The 20,650-nt window shown below is 39.1% G+C and overlaps 1 protein-coding gene across 5 annotated transcripts in view; it reads left to right on the top strand.

The window, feature by feature from the left end:
• The window catches only part of REC114 (REC114 meiotic recombination protein), a 173,398-nt gene that overhangs the window by 65,245 nt on the left and 87,503 nt on the right, over window positions 1–20,650 (top strand). For 3 of the 5 annotated variants that reach the window (XM_042941461.1, XM_042941458.1, XM_042941460.1), the window contains exon 1: window positions 2,013–2,177. The exons of the other annotated variants lie outside the window; for them this stretch is intronic. In XM_042941461.1, coding sequence (XP_042797395.1) covers window positions 2,019–2,177 — 159 coding nt within the window. In that variant the 5' untranslated portion in view covers window positions 2,013–2,018. Of the gene's footprint in view, window positions 1–2,012; window positions 2,178–20,650 lie in introns of those variants that run through there. 5 annotated transcript variants of the gene reach the window in all.

The raw sequence follows: 20,650 nt of genomic DNA, 5'->3' as shown, positions 1-20,650 counted from the left end.
CTGAAATCTGACCCTTTCAAGCTCTACTGGCTAATGGAAAGATAAGTAACATATATCCTTTGCCTTGAATGCAATTTATTCTGTATGCCCCCCAAAAATTAGCCTGCCTTAGACCACCATTATAACAGTGTCACTCCCCTACACACACGTTCCAAGCTGCTTATCACCTACCAAGTAAAATTCACTCTCCTAAGCTGCTGTTCAGTGCTCTTTGGCCCAACTCAACTTTGTGGCTTCATCTTCCTTAAAACACCTTGCACTCTAGCTGGTTATGTCACTATCTTCACCCCTGAAACTTTGCTCCTCAACTTGCCCTCCAGTTTCTTCTGTCTTCCCTTGGGAAAATTTCTCACCCTTCAAGTTCACACTGAAATGCCACTGCCATTCTTCCTCTGAATCCTTAGAGAACATACTTTGTACCTTTCACGTGGCAGTAGCTATCAGGTATCATGGGTACCTCTCATCTTTCTTATAAGATGCTGAGGTCCTAGAAGGCTAGATGCATGCCTTAACCATTTCTGTAAACAAAGGGTGACTAGACACACTGTGGGTATTTAATCGGTGCTTTGAAGGATGAATAAGTTACCACCTCTCCAACCATTGTCTATCCATTTACTACCCTTTGACATTCAGTTTAAAAAATTATATGTGGGGCACCTGGGTGCCTCAGTCTGTTGAGTATCCGACCTCAGCTCAGGTCATGATCTCTCACCGTTTGTGAGTTCGAGTCCCACATCAGGCTCTGTGCTGACAGTTTGGAGCCTGGAGACTGCTTCAGATTTTGTGTGTGTCTCTCTCTCTCTCAAAAATAAATAAACATTAAAAAAATTACTTGCACCGGGCACCTGGGTGGCTCAGTTGGCTGAGCGACTGACTTCGGCTCAGGTCATGATCTCGGGGTTTGTAGATTAAAGCATCATACCAGGCTCTGTGCTGACAACTCAGAGCCTGGAGTCTGCTTCAGATTCTGTCTCTGGCTTTCTGCCCCTCCCCCGCTTGCTCTCTCTCTCTCTCTCTCTCTCTCTCTTAAATATAAATAAATGTTAAAAAATTATTTGCATTATAACTCTATTTTATGTGTTTGGTTAACATAGTCTCCATCCTCTGTATACTCTGCTTCTGACTTGACACAGACTCGGTGACTACCTAAAATCTTGGCAAGTGGGGTGGACACTTGGGAGAGATTGTGGAGACCACAGTTTTGCTCTGGTTGTGTAACCCTGGGCAAATCGCTTTGACCCTCAGGGCCTTATTTTGCCTCCCATCTATTCAATGGGGGGCAATAATCTCTTTTTTGCTTAATTCACAAGGTTGTTGGGAGGGCAAATGAAATAACAGACGTAGAAGTGCTTTGTCAACGACTCTAAATCACCCAGACCTGTCATTTAGTTGCACCTGCTGTTTGATTGAGGCACATCTTTTATTGCCTGCAGCATGCTACCTATTTGCTTCTCTCTTTTGGAGAGAACTTAAGGGTCTGGAGGGAGTATGTCCACAGAACGAGGAGAAAATAGCCTTACTTCCTGAACGGCGGGTGGAATTGATGCTGTGTTGTGATGGGTTTGGGGTGGGCAGGGACACTGTCATCTGAAAGGCTGCTGTGAGTAAGGGAAATATACTTGTCCACGCAGCCTCGGTCAGCGGGCCTAGTCTCAGCGCGTAGAAGTTACAGGGAGTCCACCAGCTTTCGGAAATGTCCCAGTCTGAGGGGCTGGACCGTGACACGGGCGGCCTGAGGGAAGGTGAGGGCCTCAAGGATGTAGAGGAGAGGCCAACTACTATCTCCTAGCGTCCCAGCCCCTCCTCAAGGTGGAAGTTACTACCTCCGCTTTGCCAAGGAAGAGGAGAAGGTCACAAGAGTTCGGGTGCCCACAGCCTCAGAAGCATGCAGGAGTCTTCGGGCCCGTCCATTGGCTTCCACCAGTGGGGGAGGTGGGCTTTGGGCCGTCTCGCTTCCTGATTGGTTGGCTGCGCAGATTGGCAGGTGCCCGCCTGCAGTGCACGTCGGGAAGCTGAACATGGCGGAGGCGGGAAAAGAGCCTGCAGGCCTCGCGTTCCCGGGAGGAGGTGCCACCCAATGGCCTCTGCAGCGGTATGGACGCTTCATGCCCTCAGGCACCGGAGAGCCTCCTGGTCCTGGTCAGGGCGCGGGGACAGCCTCTTCCCTCACATGGAAGGTGAGGGCTGAGGGAGGGAAAAGCCGCGAGGCGCTCACTCCCGTGGGGTAGGTGGGGGAGGGAGGGTAGACCGGGGATGCCACGCAGGGTTCAGTCCTCGAATGCCATGCAGGCAGGAGGAGGGGACACCGCGGGACTGACAGGAATGGCTACAGCTAACAGAAAAAAAAATCTAATATCTCATGTTTGGGCCCAATACATTCTCAAAATAATTATGCAAGGGAGTAGTCATATATTTAATATAGATTATTTACTGAGCGTCAATTATGTGTTAGATTTTATTCAGGGCGATGGGAATATATCATCAGTGAACAAGATCGAAATGGTCCCTACCCTCATTTATGTTTCCAGTCTAGCGGAGGACACAGTATTTATCCAAATAACTTTGTAATTATTAGACCGGTTCCATATCCCTTATGTGGAAGCAATGGTTGAATAGTCCATAACCAAGTTGTCACGCTACAGGCAGTCAAGCACTCCCACAGAAGAAGGACTAAATTTCAATCCTTGCTTTGCCACTGAATTTCTGTGACCTTGGTTAAGTTATGGATCCCCTCTGTACCTTATTTAACTTACCTTAAAATAGAGATAGTAATAGTAACCACTTCATAAGGCTGTTGTGAGCAATGAATAAGTCAACATATATACATTACTTAAATCAGTGCCTTATACATTTATAGAAGGGTTTGCTATTATTATTTTCTGTTGTGGTGGTGGTATGTTTGGTATATTTTAACGCCAAGCGTTGCTAATCATTCAGTTCCTTTCGATCTGGTTTGACTTAGTTGTGGACCCTGAAGTTTTGGATTGTGCCTGTGCATGCGTATGGTAGTGTGATTTGGGTAGCAATGGGTAGGAAAAGAGTAAAAGAACAGATATTTCAGGTAGAGTTTGCAGCAAATGCAAAGGTCCTACACCTGGAAAACCTCAGCATGTATAATGTATGGAGAAAAGAAGAAGGCTGGTATTTAGAGGACAAAGGGAATGATAGCATGAGGTGAGATTGTCTGGAGAGGTATACAGGTGCCTTGTGAACATTATCCTAAAACAAGCTGGAAGCCACTGAAGGGTTTTAAGTAGGAGAATCTTCATATTTGAAAGATCATTGGCTGAAGTCTGAAGACAGAATTGAAGGGGAATATGAGTAGATTCAGGAAGATCACTTAGAATGCCATTGCAGCAGGCAGGTGATGATGACTAGAGTGGGAGGGGGTGTTGGAGAGGATGACAGTGAGGTTGGGGAAATGGCATATTGAAACTATATTTTGGAGGCCAAAATGATAGGATTTGGAGCTTGATTGGGTAGGAGTGGTGAGAGTAAAGGACTTCTGGGCTTCTAGCAGGAGCAACTGGGTAAATGGTAAAGGAATCGAGAACATTGGAGGAGGAACAGTGAGAGAAAGATCCAAGGCTTCAGTTTTGGATGTATTGAGTTTAAATGTGTTTATGAAACACTCATGTGGAGATGTTGAGTAGGTAGTTGGGTATACTGGTGTAGAAGAAAGATCTGGGTTGGAGATGTAAATATGTTATCAGGCTGAAGGTGGGTCAACAGCATGAAGATGGTATTTATAGTTATGAGATTACATGAAATTCCAGGACCAAGTCCCAAGATAGTCCAACATTTGTAGGTCAGGTAGACAGAGTCCCTAAAGAAGACTGACAAGGGACAGGGAGTTGGGAGGCACCCAGGAGAAAGCAGGTCTATCAAAGCTACAGAAAGTTGTTTTAAGAGGGAGAGAACAGTGAACTTTGTTGAATGATGCTGCAAAGTAGAGAAAAATGATAACAAAGGGATGTCTGTTGGATTTAGCAACATGAAGGTCCTTATGGTCTTTACTAAGAGAAGTTTCAGTGGAGTGAAGTGGTGCAAACCAGATGCAGTGGGTTGAAGAGTGACAGGTAGGTGAGGGAGTGGAGCTAACATTCCTAGATCATTCTTCTGAGAGACTTGGCTGTGGATGAGAGTAGAGATGGGGCATAATGAATTGTTCGCCAAATTTTTGAATATTATAGCTATAGGGACACTACTTAAAGCTTGAAATCAATATATCTAGGGCCATAAAAAGGGAGTTCAATACTTAGTTGTACTCTTGTAGAATGCTGTCTATATTCTGGAAAATTATATAGGCTGCAAATGCAAAAAGGCATGAGTAAAGTTAAATAGAAGGATGACTGATCTATAATTGTGTCTTATAAAAAACCTGGGCATGTTTGAGGACATATTTAATTTCTGAAATTGCCCATAACATTCCTTCACACCTTCTCTTAACACCCCTTCAAACTCTTTCTCCCAAGGCATCCGTGTTGGGTGCGTTGGCTCAGATGTACATGGGTAACTCTTGGATTCTTATTCTGCAGCCCAGAGGCCATGGACATTTGGCTATTGTAAGGAGTTCATTGTTATTGCAGTTATTTTTCCCTTCTTTTTGCAAAGCTCTTCATAATTGCTTATGAGGAATGGCACTTTTCAACAGTTCTCAAATGTTTGGCATAAAGCCACAGCTCCAGTGACAAGAGATGAAGTTGGCTTTTGCAGTGCTTTTGAAAACTGAACATTTGTACCTTCCTTTGAATCTGTGCTGAAGCATCCTACCTGCTGTGATCAGTTTCAGCCTAGGTCTGTCATTTTTCTTTTTGGAAAAGCGAAAGAGAAAACAAGATTTGTTCTATTTTATGTGCACTGTGACTATTGTGTAATAGTAATAATAAAAGATGAGCCATCTAAAGAACTGTACTAAGTCCCATGTGAATTTCTTATTTTAAAACTATGTGGTACCTGCAGAAAAAATTTGTGTTAGGTAAAGCATAAAAATATATTATTGTGGAGGATAGAATCATTCTGGTCGTCTTTTCCCTAGGGAGCTTTCTTTTTTTTTTTTTTTCCCTCCCCCTAGGGAACCTAGGAAACAAGTTCAACCTTGTTTGAAATTATTTTGAATTTTTCATTTTTTTCTGAAATTATGGGGGGAACTGATCTGGTATTGTTCTATATAGTTGTTTAATTACAGAGAAGATTTTGTCACAGTGGCCACATGCTAATGCTCACAAAAATGTTGACTCGAGAAAATATGGATAGTACAGCAAGTCTTCTAAGACTTGAAATCATGGTTGAGAGGGGAGGTCAAGTCTGAGACATAAATACTATATAGAGAACATCTCATATATGTATATCAATTGGATTTGTCTGAATTAAATACTCTTTAAAAAAATTTTTTTTTTTTAATTTTGAGGGTGGGCAGGGGCAGAGAAGGGGGAGAGAGAAAATCCCAAGCAGGCTCTGCACTGTCAGCACAGAGCCCCATGCGGCTCGAACTCACAAACCAGACCGTGAGATCATGACCTGAGCTGAAACCAAGAGTCAGTCGCTCAACCGACTGAGCCACCCAGGCGCCCCTGAATTGAATTATTCTTGATGAAGAGTTACTATCTGGAGATAAGTCAATCAGTGTTTGGAAGCAAATAAACTTTTGTAATACTGTTAAAAAAAAAAAAAAGTATGGAAAAAGATCAAGAATTTAAAACTTTGCCATTCAGGTTTCATTGCGCATAAAATCACTTGGGGAGGGGGTGCCTAGGTGGCTTAGTCGGTTAAGCATCCAACTTCAGGTCACTCAGGGTTCATGGATTCCAGCCCCATATCGGACTCTGTGCTGACAGCTAAGAGCCTGGAGCCTGGTTCGGATTCTGTATCTCCTTCTGTCTCTGCTCCTTCCCCACTCGTGCTCTCTCTCTGTCTCTCAAAAATAAATAAACGTTAAAAAAAAAAAAAAAAAGAACTCACTTGGGGATTCTTTTTTAATGCACATTTGACTCAGTAGGTCTGGTATGCAGAATAAAATTCTGTAGTTCTAACAAGTTTCCAGGTGATGCTGATGCTCTGGTTATAGAACCACACTTGGAGAGGCAAGGGTTTAGAAGACCTTGAATGAAATGGGCAACCATACAGTAAAATTAATAAAATGAATTTATGGAGTTATGAAGTAAGGCAAGTAGATTCATAATGGAAGTGCAGATGTTTTGTTAATGGGGTTAATATTTAAGCCATCTGTCATTTAAGTGGAATGAGCAAATGAAATACAAACTTGAACTTTATTTTATTTATTTTTTATTTTTAACGTTTATTTATTTTTGAGACAGAGAGACAGAGCATAAACAGGGGAGGGGCAGAGAGAGAGGGAGACACAGAATCTGAAACAGGCTCCAGGCTCTGAGCTGTCAGTACAGAGCCCGACGCGGGGCTCGAACTCACAGACTGTGAGATCATGACCTGAGCCGAAGTCAGATACTCAACCGACCAAGCCACCCAGGTGCCCCATTGAACTTGATTTTAAATCCTTATGTCTGTTAGCCCAAGCCTTTCTGAAAAGATTATCACAATAACAGATTGGTCCATTTTGTGTATTTTACGTCTGAATATAATTTGTTCTACTAATTTCAGAATAATTTTGAAAGGTGGTGTTAATTGTAGGTTCCTTTTAAATTAAAGTTTTACCACGTTTTTCAGATTTCAGGATTTCTTAGACATGCCCTAATTGGTTGAACCTGACAATTTCTTATTTTTTCCCTTTCAAAGGGAAAAAAAATCAACCTTTAATTTTTATAGGAGGAACTTAAAATAATTGCCCTACTTAGAAATTAAGAAACAGAATATGAAGTTTGTACTTGAGATGAACTACGAAATGTGGATTCAACATAAAATATACTTCGGGTCCTCTCTATAGTGGCCTTTTTTTTTTTTTTTTCCCATTGTATTCCTAGTGCCTAGATACTAACTAGCATATGATAGTTCCTCAGTAAATGTTTGAGTGTATGCTAATTTTTCTAAACTTTCCTTATGATGATGTGATAATTATGACATGATAGCTACTGTTTATTAAGTGTTTACTTTGGTATATGTATTATAGAAGTCCTATGAAGCAAATATTATCATACCATTTTATAGATAAGTAAGCCAAAATTCAGAGAGGTTCAGTGGCTTGCCCAGGAACAGAGATAAGAGTTTATTCAGAGTCTGGTTTTTCTGCCTCCAAAGCTTGTGCTTTTAACCACTATGCTGTTTATCTTTGAAGAGTTAATATTTCATATGGGGAATAACAGTTCAATTATGTAGATGAGGGATTTTTGAGATTAACACACAGGGTGAAAATGATAAAAATGACAGTTTTTTTTTTTTAAGGAAAATTTAAGATTCAGTAAAACCCCAAGAAAACTATTTTTAAAATAGCAAAGTAGTAGTTCTTCTTTACATGTCTGGTAATTTTTGATTGGATGCTTGATGTTGTGAATTTTACCCTGTTGGATGCAGGATATTTTTGTATTCCTATAAATATTCTTGACTTTTCTGGGATAAGTTATCTGGAAACAGTTTGATCCTTTCAGGTCTTGCTTTAAAGCTTTGTCAGGTGGGACCAGAGCAGCATTTGATCTAGGGCTAATTTTTTCCTCACACCTGAGGCAAAACTCTTCGGACTATCCTACCCAATGAGAAATTATGAAGGTTTTCACCTGAGCTGATGAGAACAGGCACTATCCCCTGCCCTATGTGAGGTCTCTGGATTGTTCTCTTAAATCCTTTCAGGTGTTTTTTTGCCCAGCCTCACACACACACATACATGCTGAAGAGTTGAGTCTCTGCAGGCATTGGGAGTTCTTTCTCTGGTAATTCTGTCCTGTGAACTGTAGCCACACTGTCCTTCCTGCACTCACAGCTCTATTCCCTCAACTCAGGAACACCTCACCTGGTTCTGCCTGGGCTCCTCATCTTTCTACTTTGGCCTGGAAACTCTCTCCAGGCAGTTGTAAGGCTCCCCTTTGTTTCCTGTTATTTCTCAGGAATCATGTTTTTTATTACCTAATATCCAGTGTCTTGAAAACTGTTGTGTCCTCTAATTTGCCCTGTTTTTTTTAGTTGTTTCAGGCAGGAAGGTAAATTCGGTCCCTGTTATTTTGTTGGCCTGAAATGGTGGGTCATTTGATTTGGTTCTACCTTGTCATTCTCCACTTCAGTTCATCAATTCAACAAAATATTATTAAATTATCTACTGGGTACTTAGCATTTAGTGAGGCACTGGAGAGGCTATGGAGCTGTCCTTATGTTTCATCATGATCTTTTTTTTTTTTTTTTAGCGTTTATTTATTTTTGAGAGAGAGAGTACATGCCAGTGGGGGAGGGACAGAGAGAGAGGGAGACGGAAGATCTAAAGCAGGCCCCAACACGGACAGCAGAGAGCCCGAGTGGGGCCCGAACCCATGAGCTGTGAGATATGACCTGATCCGAAGTCAAAGTCAGATGCTTAACAGACTAAGCCACCCAGGCGCCCCTCTTCACGCTCTTAAAATAACAGAGCATCAAGCACAGGATAACAAGGATGGGTAGCGCCTGATCATAGAGCAGTGTTTCTCAAGGTGTAACGGGCACATTGCTTTCAACAGTGTCTTGGGGTACGTGCTGAAAATGCAGTTTTGTGGTTCCTGTGCTAGACCTAATGAACCAGTCTCTGGGGGTGATGCTCCAGGTTATGTTTATGTACTGCAGTCCATTCTCATGCTCCAATTCTGAAGGAAGGGTGGGGAAGAAGGAATAACTGACAAAGTAATTGATACTATATAGCTGTTTACAATTTGTAGAGTATTTTCATAAACCTCTTCCAATTCTCACAACTTTTTAGATCTGTCTTACTACCATTTTATAGAAGAAGTTGAGGCCTGCCCAGGTTAAATGGCTTGCCAGAGGTTTTACGTAGGAAGTAGAAGAATTCGTTCTAAAACTCAAGTCTTAATACAAGCCAGTCCTCATTCTGTTGTACACTGCTGCTTCCTACATTGGTATTTTCTCTTAATGTAGATGTAGGAATATCATTGAGAGTTATTATTCTTTCATGCAGCTTGCTTCTTTTAAAGAGTTAACAGTTATGTTTTGTATTAATTAGAATTGATATTGACTCTGAGTAACAAAATATAAAATAACAGTGGATTAAATGAGATGAAAGTTTATTATTCTCCACATAAAAGTTCAGGGCTGGTATGACACTCCACAGTGTTAGGAACTGAGGAGCCTGTTTTGTTCCTCTGCCCCGTGTGGCCATGGTCAAATAGTCCAAGATAGAATTGATACTCCAGACAGCTTGGTGGAGAAAGGGATCAAGAAGTTAAAGGATATACACATGCTGTCTCTTAAGGAAGATTTCCCATAAGCTGCCGCATGATACTACCTCCTACGGCACAGTGGCCAGGACTTGGACCTGAGGCCATCGTAACTGCATGGGCAGCTGGCATATGTAGTCTGTATTCCACAAGATCATGTGTCCAGCTAAAACCCAGCAGTTCTATTACCATGTAGAAAGGAAAATGGATATTAGAAAATAGCTAGAAGTCTGCCACACACTCTTCTCTTCTGAATCTGGAGACTGCTAAAAAATGAAGGCTTTATTCCTAGGTTCCCTGGTTGGAACTCAAAGGCATTTTCTAATAACAATAGCAATAACAAAAAAAAAAAACAACCACCCTGTTATTTAGTGCATAATTGCTGTGTGGCAATAGGTATGTATCATTACTTTGTTTGTTTGTTTGTTTGTTTTTGCTCTGGGTGTTATGCTGTTGTAATTGTTTTTATTGTTACTATTAACACTTAGCATTTCTATGAAACAGCAAAAACACTGAATTTTATAGTTTGGTAATGGGTATGTAGCAGGATCACTTTCATTAGCATATATACTCTACTAGTTTGTTGAAATAATTTATGAGGCACTTTAGCTACCAAGAGGGAAGCAGCTGATAGCCTACTTAGCAGTTTTGCATGTTTTTCATATTTTGTAATGCATAAATTCCTTAGGGCCAATATATACAACTGTGACACTTTCTGAGGGGCCTCAAAAGCAGGAAAAAAAAAACAAACCCTTAATCAAGTACATAATTTGTCACATCTGAAGAGTAATGCTGTTTTAACCTTTCATCTAAGTATATTTGAAATATTTTTCTATATTTTCATATATTTCTTTTAACTGTTTTCTTTTTAACTTTAGTGTTATAGTGCAGTCTTGCACAAATACATGCATATAAAGTATTAGAATATAAAAATATGCATGTATCTGATTTAACCAATGTATAAACTGTGCCTGAAAAACCAGCTTGTAATAGATAGGCTCTATATCTTAGTGCATCCTATTGTATTGATGTCAAAACACCACAATAGACAGAGGCCAGGTTGATGTAAACCTCCTCCCCCCCCCCAGTTTTATTGAGATATAATTGACATATAACGTTAAGTTTTTGATACACAACATAATGATTTGAAATATGTAAATATTGTGAAATGATTACCACAGTAAGTTTAGTTAACATCTGTAACCTTACATAGTTATACATTTTTTTCCTTGTGATGAGAAGTTTTAAGATTCTACCCCCAGCAGTTTTCAAATATATAATCCAGTATTGTTAGCTGTAGTCATCATGTTGTATATTGTATCCCCAGAACTTATAAGTGGAAGCCTGTACCTTTTGACCACTTTCACCTATTTTGCCTGCCTCTATTCTCCACCAATCTGTTTTCTGTTTCTATGAGTTTGGCTTTTTTTTTTTTTTTTTAGATTTCACATGTAGGTAAGGTCATGCAGTATTTATCCTTCTGTGTCTGGCTTATTTTACTTAGCATAATGCCCTCAAGTTTCATCCATATTGTTTCAAATGGCAGGATTTCCTTCTTTTTCATGGCTGAATAATACTTCATTGTGTATGTATAAGTCTCAAATTATCTTTATCCTTTCATCTGTCTCTTGACCCTTAGATTGTTTTCATGTCTTGGCTATTGTAAATAATGGTGCAGTAAACATGGAGGTGCAGATATCTCCTTAAGGTAGTGATTTCATTTTCTTCAGATATATACCCAGAAGTGGATTTGCTAGATGATGTGGTAGTTCTTTTAATGTTTTGGTTTTTTTTTGAGGAACATCTCTACTGTTCTCCTTCATAGTTATACGAATTTACATTCCCACCAACAGTGTACAAGGGTTTCCTTTTTTCCATATCCTTGCCAGCACTTGTTATTTCATGTCTTTTTTATAATAGCCATTCTAACACATCTGAGGTGATAACATACTGTGGTTTTGATTTATATTTCCCTGATGGTTAGTGATATTGAGCCCTATATCATGTACCTTTTGAACATCTTTGGGAAAATGTCTTTTCAGGTCCTTTGCACATTTAAAAATTGGATTATGTGCTTTTTTGCTATTGAGTTATATGAGCTGCTTGTATATTTTGGATGTTAACCCTTTGTTAGATATGTGGTTTGCAAATATTTTGCCTTATCCATTGGTTGTCTTTTCATTTTGTTAATCGTTTCTTTTTTTATGCAGAAACTTGTTAGTTTGATGTAGTCTACTTGTTTATTTTTGCTTTTGTTTCTTGTGCTTTAGTTGTCATATCCAAAAAAATCATTACCTAGACCAGTGTCAAAGGGCTGTTTCCCTGTGTTTTCTTCTAGAAGTTTTATGGTTTCAGGTCCTACAGTTAAGTTTTCAATCCCTTTTGAGTTAATTTTTGTGAGTGATGCAAGATGGGATACTAGTTTCATTTTTTTGCATGTGAATATCCAGTTTTCCCAGCACCGTTTATTGAAGAAACTGTCTTTTCTCCCTTGAGTATTCTTGGATCCCTTGTCAAATATTACTTGACTGTATATGCATGGGTTTATTTCTAGGTTCTCCATTCTGTTCCATTGGTCTATGTGTCTGTTTTTGTGCCAATACCGTGCATACTTTTTTTGATGACCTAAATCTTAAGCCACATTTAGGTTAGAAACTAAAAAGAAGAGAAGATGTGAACATGATAAATGTTCTCTCTGACAAATTAAAATTAATGTCTTTTTCTCTGATGACTTGGTCATTAGAGATAACATTTTTCTTTGAGCTTTCCGTATTGTGCTAATGTGAACATTTCAGTAAAATGCTAAATCATCACTCATTAAAAATATTTCCCAAGAACCAGAAATAAGTAATTTCTCTTCTCAGATGCCTGGATTATACTAGGCATTATGATATTTGGAATTTGTAGAGTTAGGACACTGCATGTAGTGTTCCTGTGCTTTGTCGTAAGCTAAATGCTTTCCTTAACCATAATTCTACCTATTCAACAAAGAAAATGGAAGGCTCTTATAAAACTTTTTGTTATAAAGAAATTCAAACATAATCAAAGGGATAAAAGAGTATAGTAAACTCACATGTATGTATCACCAGCTTCAGTGGTTATCAACTCATGACCAATCTGGTTTCATCTATATCCTGTGTCCATTGTGTTATTTTGAAGGAAATCTCAGACAGCATACCATTTCATTGATTATTTCAATTACCTCTAAAAGATAAGGGACCAGGGGTGCCTGGGTGGCTTGGTCGGTTAAGCATTCGATTTCGGCTCAGGTCATGATCTCACGGTCCGTGAGTTCGAGCCCCGTGTTGGGCTCTGTGCTGACAGCTCAGAGCCTGAAGCCTGTTTCAGATTCTGTGTCTCCCTCTCTGTCTGCCCCTCCTCTGTTCATTCTCTGTCCTTCTCTGTCTCAAAAATAAATAAACGTTAAAAAAAAAAATTTTTTTTTAAATAAAAGATAAGGGACCAGTTTTTGTTTTATTTTTGTTTAGAGAGAGAGAGAGAAAGTGTGCGCACATGTGCACATGCAAATGAGCAGGGGAGGGGCAGAGAGAAGGAGAAGGAGAGAGCATCTCAAGCAGGCTCTGTGCTATTGGTGCAGAGCCAGACACAGGCTGGATCTCACAAATCATGAGATTGTGACCTGAGCTGAAATCAAGAGCCCCGACAGTCCGACACTTAATTGACTGAGCCACCCAGGTGCCCCTGGATGCTGACTTTTCTTTCTTTTTCTTTCTTCCTTCCTTTCTTCCTTACTTTCTTTCTTTAAAAATGTTTTACTTATTTTGAGAGAGACAGAGAGTGTATGCACACACATGTGAGTGGGGGAGGGGCAGAGAGGGGAGAGAGAATATCCTAAGCAGGTTCTGTACTGTCAGCATGGAGCCTGATGTGGAGTTCAGACTCACGAACAATGAGATCATGACCCTAGCCAAAACCAAGAAGAGTTAGATGCTTAACCAACTGAGCCACCCAGGCACCCCTGGATGCTGATTTTTAATAACTGCTCAAGGTGGGGTGCCTGGGTGGCTCAGTTAAGTGATATTGGCTGAGGTCATGATCCCGTGGTTTGTGGGTTTGAGCCCTGTGCCGGGCAGAGCCTGGAGCCTGCTTTGGATTCTGTTGCTCCTCCTCTCTCTGCCCCTCCCCTGCTCATGCTTTGTCTTTCTCTCTCTGTTTCTCAATAATAAATAAATGTTAAAAAAATTAATAACTGCTCAAGGAAAGGTAATTGGTATTTGGTTTGGATTTGGGAAGGAAAGACTGTAAGGATGCAAACTACCGTTTTTCCTGACTCCTTAGAAACTTCTAATTAGACAATTTCAGAATGTATGAGCATACTTTTAAGATCTTTTAGATGAAGGATTGCAACAAATATTTGAAAAATAGTATTATATACCCAGATATTTGTGTAACCCTCTCATGCCTTCAAGTCTTTGCTCAAGCCTCACCTTCTCATGATGCCTACTGTGACCACATATTTATATTGTAACTTTCATGCCCTGTCTTTACACTCCTATTCTCTTGACCCTGCTTTACTATTTCCCTACCTCCTAGCACTTTCTGATATACTAGATTATTTATTTATTATGTTAATTGATGTGCCTAGAGCATTTGACACCCAGAGTGGATAATTTTTTTTTAACATTTTTTATTTATTTTTGAGAGAGAGAGAGAGAGAGAGACAGACAGACAGACAGACACTGAGCACGAGCAGGGGAGGGGCAGATAGAGAGGGAGACACAGAATCTGAAGCAGACTCCAGGCTCTGAGCTGTCATCACAGAGCCTGAGGTGGGGCTTAAACTCATGAACCACGAGATCATGACCTGAGCTGAAGTTAGACGCTTAACTGACTGAACCACCCAGGCGCCCCTGGAGTGGATGACTTTTTTTTTTAATGTTTATTTATTTTTGAGAGAGGACAGAGCACAAGTGGGGGAGGGGGTAGAGAGAGAAGAAGACACAGAATCTGAAGCAGGTTCCCGGCTCCGAGCTGTCAGCCCAGAGCCCGATGTGGGGCTCAAACCCATGAACCATGGGATCATGACCTGAGCTGAAGTCGGATGCTTAATAGACTGAGCCACCCAGGTGCCCCTGGAGTGGATAATTTTTTAACACGCCACTCCCCTAAATGATGACATTATTTTCATAAAATTTTCACAAATGAAATTGTTCATTTATTTTGTAGATAGTAAATTTTTCTATTGAGCTTCATTATTATCCTCATGGCAGTAAAATCAATGAGAAAAGGGAAATACACATTATAGTATAAGACAGGAAAAAAGCATAACTCCTTAGCCAATTGTTTTTACATCTTGTTAACTGAACTTTGATTCTTTGGTTAGAGGCCGATACTTTATGTAATTAATCACCCACAAACTAACAAATGATTAAAAAACCTGAATCTCCAATGGTACAATCTAAGCAACTAATGATAAAATTGCTGTTTTGTTCTCCTTTTTGTTCTTTAGTTTGGAAACATTTAATAATTTAAAATGTTAAAGTTATTATTCAAGTTTAGTAAAATACTTTTAGTGTGAGCTAAAATTTGCACTTCAACAAAATGTTCCATCTTATTAGTTGCACTTATAGTTTTTTAAAACACACTTTTAAACACAAATCTAAATACCAAGAGGTCCCAGATTTTGAGTAACTTAAATCCGTTTTTTTGTCTTTACAATCAGTATGCTATCATTGTTTATTTTGAATCTAGTGTAAATGCAGAAGGACATAGTACCACAGGTTTGAAGTAAACTGCATCCTAAGAAAGAGTTGGAGACAAGAACTTTGCATTAAACAAGCTTGAAGTATTTCAAATCTTTGTGAGCTATTCTTGAAACAAATGTATGTGGTTAAGTCTGCATTTATGTGGGCCAACATTATAACTGGGAGTTTTCCAAATGAATGCGTAAAAGACCAAGTTTATTAAAGAATAAGTAATAACAATATGATAATTTGAAGCTTACATATGTGTTATTTAAACTTAGCAGTAATTGTAGCAGTTGTTTGGAACTAGGACCAACAAAAGACTTTTCTCAGGGAGGAGTATTTTCTCAGTGACATTGATTAGAATTGTGGGCATGTGGTGGTAGTAAAAAGCAGAGTGCTTGTTAGTCAGTTTGACTATTGTTTATAAATTCTTGACAAAGCATTCCCTTATTGCCTGAACCAGGATTGACTGCTCTCAACATCCCACCCTTAGAGTGCCACTAATTATACTTGTTTATTGTAGTCTCTACCCTTGCCCAGCATCCCATCCCACATTAGCTCCATGAAGCCAACAAATATTTTGTTCAGTGATGTATCACATCTTTCAAAAAAAACGCTTGACATCTAGTAGGTGCTCAATAAATATTTGTTGAATAAACAAATGAATGAATGAAGCTCAAGGTCAGGGACATTCCTTGCCATGTTTTTTTTTTTTTCTTTCCTAAATATTTATAAAAGAAATTGGTGTATAGTGGGTAGTACTTTGTTAATGTTAACCTAGTGAAATGCTTGATATATGGTGTTTTTAATCTCTACAGAAGAGTTTAGAATTTTTATTACTGCTGTAACAAATTGCCACAAACTTAGTGGCTTATGACAACTCAAACTTACTCTTTTATAGTTCTCGTGGTCAAAATAGGTCTTATGGGGCTAAAATCAAGGTGTCAGCAGGGCTGCATTCTTTCTGGAGGCTCTAGGGGAGAATCTTTTTCTTTCCTGTTCCAGCCTCTAGTGGCTACCTGAATTCCTTGCCTTGTACTACCTTCCATGTTCAAAAGCCATCAATCACATTTCCTTCTCTGACTCTTCTGCCTCCTCTTTCCTTTATAAGAACTCTTGTGATTATATTGGGGCCCCCTGGACAATCCAGGCTCTCTCTCATCTCAAGATCCTTAACTTGAATTGCCTCTGCAGAGTCTCCTTTGCCACATAAGAAAGCATAATCATAGGTTCTAGAGATTAAGACATGGAAATCTTTGAGGGGCCATTATTCTGCCTGCCTCAGCATTGTACCAATACTAGATGTTCCTATCCATGAACAAAATGTCTCACTCCATAGATTTACATGTTCTTAAATTTCTGTCAATTTTCAGTGTGCAGGTCTTTCACTTTTCCTCATATTTATCCCTAAGTATTTCATATTTTTGATGCTGTGATAAATGTTGATATTTTTAAAATTTCAAATTCTTTTTTATTAAAGTTTATTTATTTTGAGAGAGAGAGAGAGTGTGTGCATGTGCAGGAGGGGCAGAGAGAATATCCCAAGTAGGCTCCACGCTGTCAGCATGGAGTCTAGCATGGGGCTCAAATCCATGAACTGTGAGATCATGACCTGAAGCCAAAATCAAGAGCTGGGCACTTAACTGACTGAGCCACACAAGTGCCCCTAAAATTTCAAATTCTAATTGTTCTTTACTAGTTTGTATACATTTAGTTTTCCTTTATTGCTCTTGTATCCTGTAACCTTTCTAGAATTCATTTATTCTAGGAAAATCAATTGGACTTTCTACATAAGTGATCCTATTGTTTGTGAATTAAGACAGTTTTACGTCTTTCTTTACAATCTGGGTGTTTTATTTCTTTTTCTTGCCTGATTGCAATTGTTAGAACCTCCAGGACAGTGTTGAATAGGAGTAGTGAGAGCTAATGTTTGTCTTGTTCTTTATCTTAGAGAGAAAGCTTTTAGTCTTTCACTCTTAAGTATGATGTTAACTGTAGGTTTTTCATAGATGCCCTTTGTCAGCTCTAGGAAATTCCTTCTATGCCTGGTTTGCTGAGTTTTTAAATCAGGAATGGATGTTAGATTTTGTCAGATGCCTTTTCTGTATTCTGTCATTATTGAGGTGATCATACGGTTTTTCTTTTTGAGTTTGTTAACATGGTGAATTACATTCATTTCAAAATACTTCCTAATTTCCCTTTTAATTTTGTATTTGCTCATGGGTTATTTAGAAATATACTACGTAGTTTCAAAATATTTGGGGATTTTTTTCAGAGATTTTTCTGTTATTGATTTCTAGTTTAATTGTGCTCAGAGAACATACTTATAAATTCACCAAGACTTGTTTTATGGCCCAGAATTTTGTCTGTCTTGGTAAATGCTTTCTGTACACTTGAGAAGAATGTGTATTTTTGCTGGTATTGGGTGAAGTATTCTATAAATATCAATTGGGTTATGTTGGATGATAGTGTTGTTCAAGTCTACTATATACATTTGCTGATTTTCTATGTACTTGTTCTATCAATTTTTGAGAGAGGGGTATTGACATCTCTGAATGTAATTGTGGATTTGTCTGTATCCCCCTACAGTTCTATCAATTATTGCTTCATGTATTTTTAAGCTCTGTTATTGGAGACACAAATGTTTAGGATAATTATGTCTCTTAATTAACCTACTCCTTTATCAATAAAAATGAAATGACCTTCTCTATACTTTTTGATACTCTTGCCTAATGTTAATATAGATACTTCAATTTTCTTTTGACTAATATTCGCATGATATTATATTTTCCCCACTCTTTTGTTTTTAACCTGTTCATGTTTTTATATTTAAAATGTGGGGTGCCTGGGTGGCTCAGTCGGTTAAGCGTCCAACTTCAGCTCAAGTCATGATCTCCTATTTCGTGGGTTCGAGCCCTTCATTGGGATCTGTGCTGACAGCCCAGAGCCTGGAGCCTGCTTCGGATTCTATGTCTCCCTCTCTCTCTACCCCTCCCCTGCTCGTGCTCTGTCTGTCTTTCTGTCTCTCTCAAAAATATAAACACTTTTTTTTGATATTTTAGATTCTTCTTTTATTTATTTTTCTCATTCTGGTTTTTTTCTTCATTTAATTTAAAAAAAATTTTTTTTTTCAACGTTTATTTTATTTTTGGGACAGAGAGAGACAGAGCATGAACGGGGGAGGGACAGAGAGAGAGGGAGACACAGAATCGGAAACAGGCTCCAGGCTCCGAGCCATCAGCCCAGAGCCCGACGCGGGGCTCGAACTCACGGACTGTGAGATCGTGACCTGGCTGAAGTCGGACGCTTAACCGACTGCGCCACCCAGGCGCCCCTTCTTCATTTAATTTTTTATTTAATTTTTTATTTTAACTTATATCCAAGTTAGCGTATAGTGCAACAATGATTTCAGGAGTAGATTCCTTAATGCCCCTTGCCCATTTAGACCATCCCCCTGCCCACAACCCCTCCAGCAACCCTCTGTTTGCTCTCCATATTTAAGAGTCTTTTATGTTTTTGATCCCCTCCCTGTTTTTATATTATTTTTGCTTCCCTTCCCTTATGTTCATCTGTTTTGTATCTTAAAGTCCTCATAGGAGTGAAGTCATGTGATATTTGTCTTTCTCTGACTAATTTCGCTTAGCATAATACCCTCTAGTTCCATCCACGTAGTTGCAAATGGCAAGATTTCATTCTTTTTGATTGCTGAGTGGTACTCCATTGTATATACATATATGTATATATACCACGTCTTCTTTATCCATCCATTGATGGACATTTGGACTCTTTCCATAGTTTGGCTATTGTTGATAGTGCTGCTATAAACATGGGGGTGCATGGGCCTCTTCGAAACAGCATACCTGTATCCCTTGGATAAATACCTATTAGTGCAATTGCTGGGTTGTAGGGTGGTTCTATTTTTAATTTTTTGAGGAACCTCCATACTATTTTCCAGAGTGGCTGTACCAGCTTTCATTCCTACCAGCAGTGCAAAAGAGATCCTCTTTCTCCTCATCCTCACCAACATCTGTTGTTGCCTGAGTTGTTAATGTTAACCATTCTGACAGGTATAAGGTAGTATCTCATTGTGGTTTTGATTTGTTTTTCCCTGATGATGAGTAATGTTGAGCATTTTTTCATGTTTTGGTTGGCCATCTGGATGTCTTCTTTGGAGAAGTGTCTATTCATGTCTTTTGCCCATTTCTTCAGTGGATTATTTGTTTTTTGGGTATTGAGTTTGATAACTTCTTTATAGATTTTTGGATACTAACCCTTTATCTGATATATCATTTGCAAATATCTTCTCCCATTCCATTGGTTGCCTTTTAGTTTTGCTGATTGTTTCCTTCGCTGTGCAGAAGCTTTTTATTTTGATGAGGTCCCAGTAGTTCATTTTTGCTTTTGTTTCTCTTGCCTCCAGGGACATGTTGAGTAACAAGTTGCTGTAGCCAAGGTCAAAGAGATTTTTGCCTGCTTTCTCCTCGAGGATTTTGATGGCTTCCTGTCTTACATTTAGGTCTTTCATCCATTTTGAATTTTTTTGTGTGTATGGTGTAAGAAAGTGGTCCGGGTTCATTTTTCTGCATGTCACTGTCCAGTTTTCCCAGCACCACTTGCTGAAGAGACTGTCTTTATTCCATTGGATATTTTTTCCTGCTTTGTCAAAGGTTAGTTGGCCATATGTTTGTGGGTCCGTTTCTGAGGTCTCTATTCTGTCACATTGATCTGAGTGTCTGTTCTTGTGCCAGTACCATACTGTCTTGATGATTACAGCTTTGTAATACAGCTTGAAGTCTGGGATTGTGATGCTTCCTGCTTTGGTTTTCTTTTTCAAGATTGCTTTGGCTATTCGGGGTCTTTTGTGGTTCCATACAAATTTTAGGATTGTTTGTTCTAGCTCTGTGAAGAATGCTAGTGTTATTTTGATACGTATTGCATTGAATATGTAGATTGCTTTGGGTAGTATTGATGTTTTAACAATATTTGTTCTTCCTACCCAGGAACGTGGAATATTTTTCCTTTTTTTGTGTCTTCTTCAATTTCTTTCATAAGCTTTCTATAGTTTTCAGTGTATAGATTTTTCACCTCTTTGGTTAGATTTATTCCTAGGTATTTTAAGGTTTTTGGTGCAATTGTAAATGGGATCAACTCCTTGATTTCTCTTTCTGTTGCTTCATTGTTGGTGTATAGAAATGCAACCGATTTCTGTGCATTGATTTTATGTCTTGCCACTTTGCTGAATTAATGGATCAGTTCTAGTAGTTTTTTGGTGGAATCTTTTGGATTTTCCATATAGAGTATCCTGTCATCTGCAAAGAGTGAAAGTTTGACCTCCTCCTGGCCGATTTGGATGTCTTTTATTTCTTTGTGTTGTCTGATTGCTGAGGCTAAGACTTCTAATACTGTGTTGAATAACAGTGGCAAAAGTGGTCATCCTTGTCTTGTCCCTGACCTTCGGGGGAAAGCTCTCAGTTTTTCCCCATTGAGGATGATATTAGCAATGGGTCTTTCATATATGGCTTTTATGATCTTGAAGTATGATCCTTCTATCCCTACTTTCTTAAGAGTTTTTATCAAGAAAGGATGCTGTATTTTGTCAAATGCTTTCTCTGCATCTGT

The sequence above is a fragment of the Panthera leo genome, chromosome B3 (assembly GCF_018350215.1).
Source record: "Panthera leo isolate Ple1 chromosome B3, P.leo_Ple1_pat1.1, whole genome shotgun sequence".
Taxonomy (NCBI): Eukaryota; Metazoa; Chordata; class Mammalia; order Carnivora; family Felidae; genus Panthera; species Panthera leo.
The sequence above is the reverse complement of the archived record's forward strand: the minus strand, read 5'-3'. Positions and strand labels throughout refer to the sequence as shown.